The 16,836-nt window shown below is 45.0% G+C and overlaps 2 protein-coding genes across 2 annotated transcripts; both read right to left on the minus strand.

Moving 5' to 3' along the window:
• Positions 1-90: 90 nt before the first annotated feature.
• LOC121299115 (transmembrane protein 147-like) lies at positions 91-5,537 on the minus strand. Its single transcript, XM_041226664.1, has 7 exons — positions 4,990-5,537; positions 4,363-4,432; positions 3,887-3,952; positions 3,379-3,515; positions 2,829-2,913; positions 2,302-2,423; positions 91-1,283 (listed from the first exon to the last, which is right to left on the minus strand). Exons 1-7 carry the CDS (start codon positions 5,064-5,066, stop codon positions 1,163-1,165), a joined length of 678 nt encoding a protein of 225 aa, XP_041082598.1. The 5' UTR covers positions 5,067-5,537; the 3' UTR covers positions 91-1,162.
• A 781-nt stretch (positions 5,538-6,318) lies between these two features.
• On the minus strand, positions 6,319-15,391 carry LOC121299100 (glyceraldehyde-3-phosphate dehydrogenase 2-like). The gene is made up of 11 exons (XM_041226641.1): positions 15,358-15,391; positions 11,024-11,082; positions 10,318-10,414; positions 9,731-9,837; positions 9,386-9,476; positions 9,068-9,186; positions 8,587-8,668; positions 7,667-7,818; positions 7,216-7,378; positions 6,792-6,889; positions 6,319-6,643 (listed from the first exon to the last, which is right to left on the minus strand). The coding sequence occupies exons 2-11, from the start codon at positions 11,050-11,052 to the stop codon at positions 6,574-6,576; spliced, it is 1,008 nt and encodes a 335-aa protein (XP_041082575.1). The 5' UTR covers positions 11,053-11,082; positions 15,358-15,391; the 3' UTR covers positions 6,319-6,573.
• Between the last annotated feature and the right edge of the window lie 1,445 nt (positions 15,392-16,836).

The following is a 16,836-nucleotide window of genomic DNA, read 5'->3' on the forward strand; positions in this document are numbered from 1 at the left end:
TCCAAAAAAAAACAATTCAAATTACTTTTGAAATGTTAAGTCAACTTGAAAAGCGGCCGGACGTTTGCAACAGCCAGAATGTCTACGATGTGTTATTTAATGCAATGGGAATTAAAAACTATGTAACAAAACACTTCAATAAAAACTTCTCCAGTGTGACGCTGTGTTAGGACGTTTGTAACTTCGCTCTGCCGCTGCTCCTGTCAGTTGTCGTGGGTGTTTTAAATGGTTCCCAGACTGCAGGCTGTTCGGTGCTTGGAACAAGAGGTCAAAATACCAGACGGGGAGAAACCTTGAGCAGGCTCACGCAGAGAACATCGCCTGTGTTGTTACAGACTCAGCGCCGTCAGCGGGCACAGCGTGGGGAAGCAACCACGAGTCAAACAGCAGGCATGGAGGGGGTAGCCAAAAGCATAGAGCACAAATCCTATGAGGTTGTGATGAGGGTGTATAATGCAACGCCACCAAAGAGACAGTCCAGCAAAGAACAACCACACAAATCCCAGTAAGTCTTAAAAGGACTGAGCTACAGAAACTGAAAGAAGGGCATCGATTTAGCCTGGCACACAGAAGACCCAGAGGGGGCATGATTGAAGTCTTTCAACTCTTAAAAGATGTTGATGAATATAGGACCAAAGGGGACACAGTTAGAAATCAAGTGAAGAAGGGAAGCAGACACTTCTTCACACAGACCTGTGAATTGTTTTATTTTTTGAACTGCCGGTCCAGCAGAGGTGAATCTTTCCAAGGACCTTCTTCAGCAGGTTACCTGGCGGGTGTGCGGACACCGCCTCTCCGCCCGCCCCCGTCTGTAGGACCCTCTTTCCACGTCAACAGCAGCTCCAATTGTGAACTCACAGCCGTGCCAGGGAAAGAAATGTCACCAACATGCTCAGTGTGGATGGTGGAAATAAATAAATAGCTAGAATCCTTTTTTGAATTAACTGGATTTTTTTTTGTTTTTTAATTTAAATCTCAGGCAATTATTAAATTATTTTATTTATTTTTTTTACAATTAAAACATGATTTAAAAAAAAAATACAGATCATGAAAGGGTGTCGAGCTTTCAACAGCTCTCCTGTAGCGATGAGATTTTCCCACCGTGTAGCTCTGTCTCCCCACTGTGGTGTGTGGAGGTACTGCAGCCCTGGAGAGGTGGGGCTCAGTTGCTATGCACCAGGGTGACGAACAGGAAGAGGGAGCACAGAGAGATGGCTCCAGTCAGCACTCCCTTCACAAGCAGAGCCGTCCAGCTGCCCAGCAGAAACATGTGAACAAACAGCCTGCCGGGACAGGAGATGAAACAGCATCAGCGACACGCCATCCCTAAATAAACCTCTGTGCACTTCTCAGGGCAACCAACACTGTGCCTCCCAAATCCATCATTATTATTATTATTATTATTATTATTATTATTATTATTATTATTATTATTATTATTATCAATGAGTCACTTAGCAGTCGCTTTTATCCAAAGCAGCTTCCAGAGACTAGGGGGGTGAACTCTGCTTCATCAACAACCGCTGCTGCTGCTGCAGAGTCTCTTCCAATAGGACCGCGTTTGTTTTGCATCTCATCCCAAGAGACGGAGCACAAGGAGGTGAAGTGACTTGCTCAGGGTTACACAAAGGGAGGCAGTGGCTGAACTGGGATTCTCCTGGTAACAAGCCCCTTTCAATAACCCCTGAACTAGCAAGCTTTCTGGAGAAGCCAGCTGGAGATCTCGTGCACACACACACACACACACACACACACACACACACACACACACACACACACACACACACACAACACAGAAAGTCACACACACACACACACACACACACACACACCCACACACACACACACACTGACACACACTGACCAGACGGTCAAGCACACACACACACACACACACACACACACACACACACACACTGACCAGACGGTGGAAGTCGTTGCTCTACACACACACACACACACACACACACACACACACACACACACACACACACTGACCAGATGGTGGAAGTCGTTGCTCTTCTATATAAAAGATGCAGATTCGGTCAAAACATTTTTAAAGTCAAGATCAAACAGCTGACTTTTATATAGTTGTGTCTTTTTAACCTCCCTCACAAATATAACTGTTTCCAATCTATTTCATTTGCTTATTTTTTGTCATCTTGTGTTTTTATCTGTCTTATTCATTCTCCTGTTTTTTTTGGTCAACTGTTTTATTGCTAGAATTTACTGATATTAATTTCCTTCCTGCTGGCAGTGTGGATTCCTGACCCCTCAGTCCCCTCCCTCGAGCACACTCACTCCATGAGGAAAGCCTTGTACACACAGACCCCCAGCAGCACAGTCACAGGCAACCGGAAACTCTTGGGCAGGTCATAGCGCGTGAACATCCACACCACAGACGCCATGGCAACATAGTGAACCTGCACAGAGAGAGAGAGACAGACAGAGATTACACTGCAAGCCGGAAGAGGCTTGACTCTGTAACCTAGACAGGCAGGCAGACAGACGGGGGAGAGACTGAATCACAGACCCAGTTTCACCTTCCCGCTGTACAAAAGCACAGAGAAAATCAGAGGCAAGTGTTCTATCAAGCGGGTGGAGAGAGAAGGGGGGGGACGGACTAAAAAATATTTTACTGTGTCACCCAGTCCAGGTTTTACTAACAGCTTCATTAGACCCCAGCGTGTCTAGGCAACAAGCTCAGGTGTGTTTCATTATTATTATTATTATTATTATGAAACCAGGAATGGTTCATGCTGCTGCCTGGTTTCACGTCACACAGAAGAAGCAGTTTGTATCTGATTAGACGAAAGGGGCTGGCGTACCAGACTGATGTTGGAGTCGAAGCTCATCTGAATATATCTCCAGTCGAACTCGATCCCGCGAGCTCCGACCCACAGAGGAATACACCTGAGAGAGACAGCAGAGAGGAGGAGGACAGGATTAGAGAGCCCTCTCTCGGGCTACACTGCGGCATGAAGTCCTGCATCATCTAGAATTTAAGGAGTGACAATTAAAATTAAATACAATGAACATAATGTAGGCCTTATTTAACACCACTGTAATGCAAGAAAAACTACAAAATGATATTGCAAATAAAGTCTACCAGGAACAGTAGTACTTCAGGTTAGATTTTTGATTTAATTTTTTTTGTCGTTCAGAAGTATACAGGAAAACTGCAAAGTGCTCAATTCAATATGTTAACGTAACATTATTCCAGCAGGTTTCATTCGACTGTACGAAGCAAGACGAGTTCGTTCTATATAGAGGCGGATGCTGCAAAGCGCCTGGTCGCAGCTATGCAGGTGCAGTATAATTCCCGACAGGGAGAGCTGCGGTCTGTATTGTGTATTACGGACTGGCTCCTCGTAGCACCTGGACATGACGAGCTCCGCGGTCGACCAGCCCATCGCTGCCACCATGATCTTATACTCGCCCTTGCCAGCGTTCCAGGACATGACCATGTGCAGCCCCAGCAGATCAGCCAGGTCCACTGTGGCCTTCATGAACTCCTGGAGACAGAGGAGAGAGAGAGAAAGGAGAGAGAGAAAGAAGAGAGAGAGAATGAAGGGCTTGGAACAATAAGGCACTGTCACAAGATTATTGGGGTTAGAAGCTCACACTAGCCCTGCTGCTGCACCCAGTCCTGGGGTTCAGAACTCCCCTCAATGAAGTCTATTATTATTATTATTAATATTGAAATGATCAGGAGCCAGGAGTTTGAGCAGGGTTAGAAACTCACACTAGCCCTGCTGCTGCTGCTGCTGCTGCTGCTGCACCCAGTCCTGGGGTTCACAGCTCCCCCGAGCACATCTGTAAAAACGTTTCAAGCATGACACGAACTTGTATGGATAATAAATAACATTTCAAACTGAACACTCACGCCAACAAAATCATAAACCCCAGCGCCTCCCTCCCACGTCGGGAAAAAGGTGGCCAGGAACAGCATCTGTGAAGAGACAAGGCAGACAGGCATTACTCACCAACACTCAAAATACTGGATTGTTATTTGCCAATAAACTGTTTGCAGAGAATGACCTTGTGATGCTTGTCTCGTTCCTCACGTATTATACAGGCAGGGATGGAAATAAGACTCCTATTGCATAGCAGGTTCAGCCATTCCAGGTTTTATTACGATTCTGGCTCACCACTGTGTGCAGGTAACAAGCTCACATGCGTCTTACTAAACTCGTAGCAAAACCAGGAATGGATCAACTTGCTATGCAACGGGAGTCTTATTCCCAACCCTGCACAGTGGAAACCTGAGCCTTAAAATCAGAGGGGTGGCTGGGGCATTATTACCACAGGGTTTTGCCTGTTTAAAAAGTACAGGAGGTATTTGTAGAACGTCCGTCCTACCTTGCAGAGCTGAACGAAAAGGTAAGCAGCACCTGCTTGAACACACCTCCAGAATGCATTGTACTCCGATCTGCAGAGAGGAAAAGAAAAAACAACACATCAATCAGTCGTTATATAGCGCCTTTCATAGTGGACCACCATCACAAAGCAATCGATGCACAATACATTCAATACAGTGATACAGGGCATAGCACATTCAATACAAGCAGTAAAAAGCAATGCAAATCTATTAAATACAGGTATAACACATTCAATACAGGGCTAGGATGTGAACTGTAGACACTGTGGATGCGTGTGTCACGCAGAATCACACGAATAAGATGGAGCGAAAAACCTGAAAAAGCAATTTAGGGTTGAAGGTCGATTCATATGTATGTTTTTTAATCAATTCCTTCGAAGGGGCGGGACTTTGAGCAGAAAACAGAGACTTCGGTTGATGTGAATTTAAGCGAACTGCTAATCGCAATTTTGCTCCGCGACAAGTGTCACTTCTCAAGCTCACAAAACGAGCCCCTTCCCACCCCGCGACATCACGTCCCTTCCAAATGATCAAACAGAGACAAGAGACAAAGCCAAGAAGAGCCCGTCCTCTCTCAACACTGAAAATGAAATTTAAAGTGTACTCACAGCCCGCTGGACTTGTAGGTGATGAAATATGGGAAGTAAGCTAACGCGAGACAGTTTCCAAAATGAAACAGCGTCATTTTCGGATTACCTTATTATTATTATTGAAAATAATGCGTTTAATTTTGTATCTGCCACCAGAAACGAGTTTGCAATGGTAAATCAAAACAGAAGACTGTCGTGTGCTGTCTAATCGATCTACAGCCACTGCGATTGTGTGTGTGAATCCTATTAGCAGACAACGCAATTAACAATATAATCAAAACACAACGAGGCAATTACACTGCCTTGTTTTCCAAATGCCAGCGGTCTAAACCGTAAAATAAATCCGATTATTCTCCAGGGAGAAGTGCCACCGTGGTGTGAGAATTAAATCCCAAATCTCCTGTCTGTATTCACGGGTCCTCTTTGAAATGGCTGGCTTTTTTTCTTGCTATATTATTGTGTTAGAGAAACAAACGTGGCTTTATTTCAATTATAAACGACCCAGTAACAATAGCACACGCTGCCCCTACTCGCTTATCGTTCCGGTGGCTGGTGGGGGAAACACAGACACACGCGATTGAGTTCCGTATGAAAGCATTGTGGGGATTTTTTTTTGGTTTTTTTTGTTTTCCCCTCATTCGATATAATAGAAATATTTTAATATTCATAGCATACAGATAGTATGCTTTATTGGCGACTCAAATCTAGACAGACGGTATTAAATTACGTCCATAAACTAGTGTACTATTCCACCAAAAACGTTTTAAAAGTTATTTTTTGAGATACATATATATTTATTTATTTATTTATTTTGCTTTACAATTTCCCTGTGCTTTACCAGACCTCTCTGTGCTTTACAATGCTTCCCTATGCTTTACCAGACCTCTCTGTGCTTTACAATGCTTCCCTATGCTTTACCAGACCTCTCTGTGCTTTACAATGCTTCCCTATGCTTTACCAGACCTCTCTGTGCTTTATTACATGTTGCTACTGTATGCTTTTCCTAGAAGATGCTATTATAAATACCCAAAAGCTTTTTAAATATAAATCAATGGTCATGACTCTTTTGCTTCAAAAAGGCCACCACAGACAGCCTTAACTGAGGCAGAGATCACTTAAATATAAATCAATCGAGCAGATTTGGTTTGGGCTCTAAGAATGAACCAATTCCAGTCTTATCATCTTGTATCTGTGTACAATAGCAGGCGGTTGCACCATGCGTCGCAACCCTGACGTGACATTGAGCTCCATAATAATCTGAAACCATCAGTGACCTTCAAAACGCACGGAAGGATTTTGACCTCCGAGGCACATACACACACACACACAAGCAGAGACACACGCGTGTTCTTCTCAAACTCTCTTTATTATTTTTAACACCAGTAATAAGATGCACCCAATGGAAGGACTTCCAAGCAGGCGTGACTAGATTTCCCGGGACTCCAACACTCAACACACGAACTACGTGGAAACAGCGCCCCCCTGAGGGAGAGAGGGGGGACAATGCCTGGGAAGTGACTGGCCTCACGGCAGAACTAAAGTGACAGAGCAGAGCGGTGCGTGATGGTCCGGAGCAGATCCTCTCCCCGGTGGAAAGGGACTCTACTCTTTAGAGTGCATGTAACTCAGCAGGTCAGCCACACGGGTGCTGTAGCCGTACTCGTTGTCATACCTGCAGAGAGACGGGGAGGAGGACGGGAGAGAGGCTCAGTTACAGACTGGATACACATTAAAAAAAAAATACATTTACAATAAAGGTGAAACTAGGAGAAACTGCAGCATGCTGAACAAAGCCCCAGGATGAGACCAGAGCCCCTTACCAGGAGATGAGTTTCACAAAGTTGTCGTTGAGGGAGATGCCAGCTCCGGCGTCGAAGATGGAGGAGTGTGTGTCTCCTGTGAAGTCAGTCGAAACGACCTGGGGAGAAAGGGAAAAGCATTGTGAAGCATAGAGGTCTGGTAAAGCATAGGGAAGCATTGTAAAGCACAGAGAGGTCTGGTAAAGCATAGGGAAGCATTGTAAAGCACAGAGAGGTCTGGTAAAGCATAGGGAAGCATTGTAAAGCACAGAGAGGTCTGGTAAAGCATAGGGAAGCATTGTAAAGCACAGAGAGGTCTGGTAAAGCATAGGGAAGCATTGTAAAGCACAGAGAGGTCTGGTAAAGCATAGGGAAGCATTGTAAAGCAGAGAGGTCTGGTAAAGCATAGGGATGCACTGCAATGTCAGAGCCCCCCTTCTCGTACCGCGTCCTCCGTGTATCCCAGGATCCCCTTCAGCGGCCCCTCCGACGCCTTCTTCACCGCCTCCTTGATCTCTCCATAGCTGGCGGGGCGAGTCAGGCGGCAGGTCAGATCAACCACCGAGACGTCAGCCACCGGCACTCGGAACGCCATGCCGGTCAGCTTCCTGGGAAAGGGGAGGGACACGGGGCATGCATTGGAAATCATCCGGCATTATCGGGATCGTTTCTACCTAGTTAATAACTTAATTTCCTACCCCCCCCCCAAACTCTACCTGTATCCCATTAACTAACTTTGTTACAGTCCCAAACTCCACATGCATCTTACACAGTAAAAGACTGATCAGGTAGCATTAGACTAACGCATTGGGGCGTCCAATAATACTGTTCCCATGGGAACTACGAGCTGATCCGATGAGCAGAGCGCCCAGGGGGCGCGCCTGGCTGGCGCTTACCCGTTGAGCTCAGGGATCACTTTGCCCACGGCCTTGGCGGCGCCAGTGGACGCCGGGATGATGTTCTGGTGGGCGCCTCTCCCGTCACGCCAGGCCTTGGCAGAGGGACCGTCCACAGTCTTCTGGGTGGCTGTGTAGGCATGGACAGTGGTCTGGAGGCGTGAACAAAAAGGGGATTCGTCCTATTAAAAATCACAATGTACGGCAATATCTCGTTGCATAAGAGGCGTCACCTCGCCCAGTCTGGGGCGAGGTTTCTGGCTGCTCCTTATTAGAATTGCATTCAAGTATCTGGGTTGACAGGTACTCAAATCCACTGATGAAGGTCTGGGTTTCAAAACATGAAAAGATGTCCTTCCCTCGCCTTTACAATCAAATCCCACTCCAAGGTCCTTTAACCTCTGCGTTGAGCTTTTTACAAGCAGACTGGAAGAGGATTCATTTCTCTTTTTTTTTTTTAAACATACTGGTATGAACTGATACAACTCGACTGTAAACGCGAGTGAATCAATGAAAGGGTTAATTAAATCTCTTAATGCAGCTATTGAATACCTGCCGATAAATATTTCTTAAAAAAAAGACAATTAAGGAGCATGAGAAGGAGTTTCTGCACTTCCCCTAACAAAGACACGCTGCACAAGACATGGAACTAGAATTCTCCCCTCACCTGCCCAGACAACACAGTGAACAGAGTACCTACCCAATGCCGCGTTCGGACAAGCAGGGCGCTCCTCTACATACAGATTCCATTTGTGTTTTATTTAAAAACCAATTTCGCCAGAAACGCCCCCCCCCAGGGAGATAAAAGCAAAGAAAGAAATAACAGGATTCCTGGTCCAGAAGGTGGCGTGCAATACAAAGACAGACAAGAGAAGGAGCAAAACGTTCTGCAGCGCGGCGTTTCCGAGACCAGCACTGACCATCAGAGCCTCGCTGATGCCGAAGTTGTCGTGGATGACTTTGGCGAGGGGAGCCAGGCAGTTGGTGGTGCAGGAGGCGTTGCTATGGAAACAAGGGAAAGCCATTAGAGCTCGGTTTCCTCCCGCCCGCAGTGGTTTCCTGTTCTTGTTCATGCTATTAAATGCAGCCAGCTACATTCAAAAAGACTTCCCTTTCTACTGTCCCTTATGCCAATCTTACTGCAACAATTCAACTGCCTGTCTAAACTCCTGGAACAAAGTCTTGACTTCAGAGAGTTTATTTCTTAAGGAATGTCGGCGATACTAAATATTTTAAAAAAGATCAGATTTGCTACAAAGCAGCGGTGTGCAATTAAACATGCTAGCGTAACTCGGCACGACCTCATGAAGCAAAACGGGTTCATTCTCTAAGGGATGCTGACTGGGCCCGTAGCTGTGCTTCACGCTTAAGTTTCTGGTTCAGGTTTTGTATTTAGCTCACCTGACAATAGTCATGCTGGCGGGGTCGTACTTGTCCTCGTTCACCCCCATCACGAACATGGGGGCGTCGGGGGAGGGGGCCGACACCACCACCCTCTTAGCGCCGCCCTGCAGGTGAGCCTGGGGAAGGGCGACAGAATCACATTTATTTGGCAGATGCCTTTTTATCCAAGGTGGCTTGCAGGTGTTACAGTGCAAGCGCAATGTTTAAATCGTGTAGCTGACAGTAATTGCAAATACAGCTACAATAATACAACATGAACCAAGTTGCAACAAGACTGCATTCAGTTAGATCTGCGTGTGTGTTTCCAGTACTCACAGAAGCTTTATCGATGGAGAGGAAGACTCCGGTAGACTCCACAACGTAGAGAGCACCAGAATCTCCCCAGGGAATCTCAGCTGGCTTCATACTGAGAGAAAGAGAGAGAGAGAGAGAGAGAGAGAGTTTCTTCAATTGAAGGGAATGTGCTGCCACTGTTGTCAGAGGCTCTATTTCAACAGAGTGCTGCAGCACTGCGATCGTGTTCATCAATGATGTGTTGGAATTGACCGAGAGGGAATGGGAACTGGGGTTTGACTTTAAACTAGAATCGTCCGACTCTGCTCAGCAGAAAGGTTTTGATAAAAGTGGAACCGCCCCAGCAGCCAGAGAAACAGGACTTACCACTGGAACACAGAGATGGAGTGCTCATCCACAAGGAGCTTGCCATCTTCAGCCCTCACATCTCCAGCATAGCGGCCGTGAGTGGAGTCATACTTGAACATGTACACCTGAACACAGAGTGAGAGAGAGAGAGAGGAGAGGGGAAGAGATGGAGTAGACAGATAGGAGACACAGAGACAGACATGGAGAGAGGGAGACAGAGAGAGAGAGGTGAGGTCATATTCATAGAAAGATAACAGCTTGCTTTGCAAAGCTATACAAAATCTGACCTTCTATTGAACCTGATCTCAACACAGCCACCGTTCATACCATTCAAAATCAGAGCGATGCCTCAGCCTTTCACCACAGAGCAACAACTAACCACTAGCTCTGTTCCCGGCTAAACACGCAACCCAAACCACCCCCCCCCACCCCGGGCGAGTCAGACTCCGGTCCTCAAGGGACGCAGGGTCCGCCCAGGTACGTCAGACTCCGGTCCTCGAGGGGCGCGGGGACCGCTGGGTTTCCGTTCCAGCTCTCAATGAACTTCGCTGATCGGATTGTGTTCAGGTGTATGACTCTGTCGAGGTGTTTCACAGCTGCTGTACCATGTACTGCAGGTCAATGAAGGGGTCGTTGATCGCTGCCACTTTGATCCCCTTCTCGAGGCAGGCCCTCAGCACCAGACGACCAATACGGCCAAATCTGAAGAAAGAGAGAGATATGGAGATGCAATGCGTTCACTATAAACTGAAGCAGTCAGGACTAGCTTTTTGGGGTTTTTTCAAACCCAGAGTATCTGAAGACGCGTCCCAACAGACTGCATTCAGACAAAACGATCTGTTCAGACCCAGATTCATAGCTGAACCCTTTCAGCCCGCGTGTCAAACACACGCCGTCTGCGATCGCACTGCAGCCTCACGGGGCTCTGAGGCCGAGGTCAGGTAGAAATACACAGAAGAAAACCTATCGCTTGTGTCTGCTTCATGAAGGAATTTCTTCTTCAGCTAAAAATAATGCAGTACAATTTTATATTCCCTCCCCCCTCAACTATTCAATTAAACCCCCTACTAAAACCCACATAATATTAAAATAATAATACAGAAAAAAGCAGAAGACAAAAGAAGTGGAAGCAGCAGAAAAGAAAACAAAGAAAAGCAACAAAAGGCAGAAAAAAAAAAGCAGGAAAATTTTTTTAAAGCGTTTTGTTGCTTAGATGTTCAGCACAGCCCTCATGCAGTAGAAATTTATCAACCCCCCGTCCTCCCCGTCCTCATCCCCTCCCGCTGCGAAGGTTCAGAACAAAATACTAACCCGTTAATTCCAACCGCTAAATCAGACATGTTGACAGCGAGCAGGGTTCAGAGTCACAGCTGCAGAGAGAAAGAAGGACAGTTGGTGAAAGCCCTGCCAGCCGGTTTGTTTAGGTAGGGCTCATTGTGGCAAATCTAATCACGGGCCTGGTTTCTAGAACAAAACACAAGTCAGTTTGGGGTTAAAATATTGCACTACCTAGCCATCGTTTAACAAAAAACAATCATTCAAATAAAGCGAGTGTGTGGGGGGAGCGGAGGACAGAGTTATGTCACAGCTCCGGTCTGTCTGTCACTCCCTCTCCCTGTGCAATCCCACGGTTTCATGTCTGGGATTCGCTGCTGCGGAATTAATCCCGGCTCCATTTTCTGTGTGATTTAATTTTCCAAGCCGTTGATTCATTCTGTGTCTCGCACAGCAAAAGTAGGACGAGGTCAGCAAAAACAAAAAACAAAAAAAAAAAAAAACTCGCCTGTTCCAGTTTCCTGTCTCTCTATGAAGACCTAGACAGGAATGCGCAATAAGAAAAGGAACCATTTTGTGCCTGGGCACTGCAGAGCCCTGCCAGCGATTTCGGCCATTTGCAGGTTTACTGGTTGCATTACCCTCTACAGAAGGAACTAATCTGGCTTCACAAAAGGTCGAATGAAAGCTGCTGGTATAATATAACGTTAACATACTGAATCGCACACGGCGCTTTGTAGTTTCCCCCCATTCAGTACTTAAACTGACATTAAAAAATGTGACATTCTGAAATCTAAACACAATACTAATGGACTTCTATTACAGCTTCCAGACAGTCTACTTTATTTTGTTATATTAAAATAAGATCTAAAGGTTTAGTTTGTTTTTAAAATGTCTCATTCCTATAATTCTAGGCAAAACTACTGACTGCAGCTGCGCTTCTTCACTGCGCCATGCAGCTTGTGTCGGTGCAGAAAAATCACGCATGCAGATCAATGCCATCACCCTCTGTCTGACAGCACAGGGCCTGCCTGCCTCGCAGTCTCGCTGCAGCAGAAGCCACACACGCTGCGCAAACAGCGACTGCAAGAGCTGGCAGCATCCTTTGGGACATCAGCAGGTCTCAGATAGCCCTGGGCGTGTGCTGGGGATGCAAGGTGTCCTGTCAATCACAGTCCTGGAGAGGGGTGGGGGTGGCGGCAACGATCGCCAAACTCTAAACCAGGAGAGACCCTCGCTGAACTGCTGTGACCCCCAAACTCTGTACTGCTCCGATGCCCGCCCCCCTCAGCTGAGACAGAGTGGCTGGTGAAGATACACGTACTCTCCTCATCCCAGCATACCGTGCACTTGCAGAGAGGGAGAATATTTATAGATTCATCCTGCCTTTGTGAAGGGGAGCTGCCCATCCCTCCCTCCCTCCCTCCCTCCTTCAATGAGCAGAGATTACATTGTGCATGTGGCCCTGCAATTGTTATAAATACTTTATATAACCCTTTAAAAAAAAAAAAAAAAAGAAGCTTTCCACTATTTGCACAGGGTTTTATTTTATTTCCTCATGTGCGTACCACACAGTTAACCCTGGTTCAACATATTTAGGACATGGATGACAAATGCTACAAAATATTTATATATTAAATATATTACACACAGTGGTTTGCAGAAGTATTCACCCCCTACCAATAATGTCACATTTTGTTGAATTACAAATAACACATGCACACTTTTTTTTGTTCAAAGCTGTAGTGGTTAAACTAAACACTGTTATATGAGGAGGAGGTCAAATCTCTGCAAAATGAAATGTACTGGTTGCATAAATATTCAGCCACTTAAGTCAGTACTTGGTAGAAGCACCTTTTGCAGCAATTACTGCTAGGAGTCTTTTTGGATAGGTCTCTACTAGCTTGGCACAGTAGGATGGTGACATTTGTGCCCATTCTTCATGGGAAAATTGCTCCAGTTCTGCCAAGTTTGTTGGGGATCGTCGATGGACTGCAGTCTTCAAGTCTCGCCATAAATTTATGATTGGATTCAAGTCAGGACTTTGACTGGGCCACTCAAGAACATTGATTCTCTTCTTGTTCAACCACTCCAGTGTGGCTTTGTGCTTCTGGTCAGTGCCCTGCTGAAATGTGAATTCCCTCCCCAGGTTCAGAGTCTTGGCCGACTCAAACAGGTTTTCCTCAAGGATTCGCCTGTACTTTGCACCATCCATTCTCCCCTCTATCCTGACAAGCTTCCCAGTCCCTGCTGAAGAGAAGCATCCCCATAACATGATGCTGCCACCACCACGCTTGACAGCTGGGATGGCGTTGACTAGGCGATGTGCAGGGCGCCAGACACAACGCTTGGTATTTAGACCGAAAAGCTCAATTTTTGTCTCATCTGACCACAAAACCTTTTTCCACATGTCTGCAGTATCATCTACATGCTTTTTCGCAAACTCCATACGGGCTTCAAGATGAGGCTGTTTGAGTAATGGCTTCTTTCTTGCCACCCGACTATACAGGCCAGCTTTGTTTAGGGACCGGCTTATTGTTGATGTGTGAACACGGACTCCCATCTCAGACACAGAACTCTGCAGCTCTCTCAAGGTCATCGTTGGCTTCAGAGTGACATCCCGAACCAGTCTCCTGCTTGCCCGGCTGCTCAGTTTGGGAGGGCGACCTGATCTGGGGAGTGTCTCGGTGGTATGGTGCATCTTCCACTTCTTAATGACGGACTTCACTGTGCCGAGCGGGACAATCAGCTCCTTTGAAATTGTCTTGTACCCTTCTCCTGCTCTGTGCCTCTCTACCACTTTATCCTTGACTTCTTTCGAAAGCTCCTTTGTCTTCATGGTTGCTTTGTTGGATCACTATGCGAGTTGCAGCTTGAAAGTCTTTATATACCTGAGGGAAATTATCTCAAAGTTAAACCACTTTGAGTACACAAAGGCTGAAACCATTTCACTCATTTTGTGACCTTTCAAACAAATCATTTGCACCCGAGCTGATTTAGGGCTGCGGTAGCAAAGGGGTTGAATACTGATGCAACTGAGAATTGTTTTTCCCTGTGAATCTTATTTATATTGTATATGCTGCTTTATTTCAACGTGAAGTAGTTTGTGTAGATTCTACATGTAAAGTCTAATTTGAGAGCGTCATGGGGTACGCTCAGGTGCCAACAAAATGTGAAAACTTTGAAGGGGTGTGAATACTTCTGCAAACCCTGTGTGTGATAGATAGATAGATACACACATCTCAAATGAACGAGAGATAGATAGATATCTTGTTTGATTTGTCATTGTGCAGTGTTTAGTGCTGCCTTTCGGACACAGCAGCCTGGGGGCTTAGCGAAGCCACTAACAACCTCCATTAACACAGGCGGGCACACGCACAGTACTTCTATATTCTGAGATTATATTCATCTCTATAAAACTGCAGGCAACTCCAAAAGAGGCAAGCTCCTGGGTCTTGTTAAAACAACAATAATAACAACAATTTCTTATTTTGTTGTAATCACGTTTTAGAATAAACGAATTGGTTAATTTAAATTCACCAACCCCATTCATTCAATGCAAAAAAAGCAACAACAAATATCTTCCAAAATCCCCCGGATTTCTTTTTTTTTTTTTTTTACCTTTGTAATATCTGTAAAAACTCGCGGAATGTTTCAATTTCAATGCATTACAACAAGTTATATAAAACGGTGCTTCCTCTTCTAGAGAGAGAGTCAAGGTGACCTACATTGCATTGATTTCAAAACTCGGCTCCCACTGTGAATGAAACCCCCCAGAGAGACAGACCCGTGAGCGATGCTCGCCCTAGTGGAAGCATGGATGCGGGCTCAGGATCCAGAACCGTCACCCCTCCCGGGTCGAACCCGTGCGCAGTGCCGGAGAGAGCCCCTCAGCACCAAACCCGCACGGCTGGCTCTTCTATCCATTATTCACGGCTGGTTTCGGGTTTCGGGTTTGTTTTTTGTTTTTTTGTAACGTGATGATGAAGCTGCGGAAATCGTGAACAGCGCATCAGGGCTACAAACGCTGGCAACGGGCTGTTTATTTATTTATATAACAGCAGAACTAGCTTACTGTTTTTAAACAAAACTTAAAAAAAAAAAAAAAAAAAAACGCATTTTAAAAACAGGCTAACGATAGTTTAATGAACATTGCGCTGCCCACCTTAATATTTCAGCTTAAACATGTAAACAGAGCCGCTATTATAATTATTTTTTAAATTTCACATCTTTAGAAATATTTACAGCGAGATAAATGTCGCTATATATATTATATATATATATATAGAATATATATATATATATACATATATATTATTATCATAAATATTATATACACATTATTAAGATGCTCGCTTCCACACGCTTACCTTCTCTCTCGGATGCCGCAGCGCTTCTGAGAGCCCCGCCTCCCGCGTCACGGATTTATAGGGGACAGGCGCGCGCGCGCTCACGTCACTGGTTGCCATGGAAACTCCGGCCCAGACAGGGAGTTTGCAACCTGCAAGGACCTGCGGCTCTGAGCACAAATTCCATATAAAATATAGTTTTCATCTGTGTGTGTGTGTGTGTGTGTGTGTGTGTTTTTTTTTTTTTTTTTTTATTATTCTAATATCACAACCAAAATTTACGTGATATATAACAGCAGCAGGGTTGGAAAATATATATTTTAAAAAAATCGATAGTCCTTTAAAAATAATCAATACCCAGGCATGGGGACTCAGATAACACCGTTCAAATATTGTATTGTATATATGTACCTTGTATATATTGAAATATTAGATATTACACATTAATGCAAGCATTATATATGTATAACTATCATTTTTAAAGATAGTTATTTACTGATATGATGTGTATTTGTATTTGGAGAGAGAGGGGGGGATGGAGAGAGAGAGGGAGAGGGAGAGAGAGAGCACACTGCTTCGGATTTGTATTCCATAAAAGCTCGTTTCCGTCAATATAAATGAACCAAGCCCTGTTGCATTATCCTGAATATGTTCCCTTGAGCATTTTATTGACTGTTTTCAACAAGAAATAAGTGAGACACCCCATAGCACTGCGCCTAATGTGTGTGTGTGTGTGCGGTGTTTATGCTTAACGTAAAAGCCACACACACGCACACACTAAAAAAATAAATAAATAAATAAATAAATATTCCTAACCGCCTGAAATGTTTTAGAAAGCACTTCATAAAATATTACTCTTTGCAATTAGGAAGATGGTGGATAACAGCAGTCGATCTAACTTCCTCTCGGAAGAGCTTTCAGAGGAAGGACGTGGCCGGGAGTCGATGACTTAGCCTTGCCTGACCTTGGCATCACACTGCTGGATCCCCAGCCAACCTCCGCTGCAGATGTAACTGGCTGTAATTCTGACTTGTTGCAATCCTAGTTCATAATGTGATCTAGTGGTGTGGACCGTACTATATTTAAATGTTATGAAGCTTGCATTGCAACCCTGTACTGCCCTGTAGCACATGTAAACCCTCTGCCAAATAAAATAGTAAATAAATTCATAAAATAAACCTTTTGCCCTTTGAAGAGACATGAAATACTTCAAAGAGAAATACTACGTCGCTCAGAACAAAGTGGCATGCCTTTCATTCACTAGGGCTGGAGTGTTGCAGGGGGGCTAGTTCATGGTTACACTGTGGTGCACCCTGTGTCCTTACAGAGAAGACTCGTTTGGGAGCTCTATCGAGGCTGTAGAGTCCTTTAAAAAAGTCAGCTCTACATGATACGCATTTTCCTATCAAGATTTTGTTTTTAATGTTGTCCTATTTAAAACGTGCTATAATAATAATAATAATAATAATAATAATAATAACAAACATGTGCTCGGTTGGC

Source organism: Polyodon spathula, chromosome 24 (genome assembly GCF_017654505.1).
Source record: "Polyodon spathula isolate WHYD16114869_AA chromosome 24, ASM1765450v1, whole genome shotgun sequence".
Taxonomy (NCBI): Eukaryota; Metazoa; Chordata; class Actinopteri; order Acipenseriformes; family Polyodontidae; genus Polyodon; species Polyodon spathula.

Excerpts from the sequence above, each read along its gene's own strand:
- LOC121299115 (XM_041226664.1), bottom strand. The coding sequence starts at position 5,066 with ATGACGCTGTTTCATTTTGGAAACTGTCTCGCGTTAGCTTACTTCCCA. Across the intron at positions 3,516-3,886 it reads GGGTTTATGATTTTGTTGGC|GAGTTCATGAAGGCCACAGT; the intron begins GTGAGTGTTCAG and ends CTCTGTCTCCAG. Across the intron at positions 2,424-2,828 it reads TCGACTCCAACATCAGTCTG|GTTCACTATGTTGCCATGGC; the intron begins GTACGCCAGCCC and ends CTCTCTGTGCAG.
- LOC121299100 (XM_041226641.1), bottom strand. The coding sequence starts at position 11,052 with ATGTCTGATTTAGCGGTTGGAATTAACGG. Across the intron at positions 7,819-8,586 it reads GCATCAGCGAGGCTCTGATG|ACCACTGTCCATGCCTACAC; the intron begins GTCAGTGCTGGT and ends TCACGCCTCCAG. Across the intron at positions 6,644-6,791 it reads TTTGTGAAACTCATCTCCTG|GTATGACAACGAGTACGGCT; the intron begins GTAAGGGGCTCT and ends GTCTCTCTGCAG.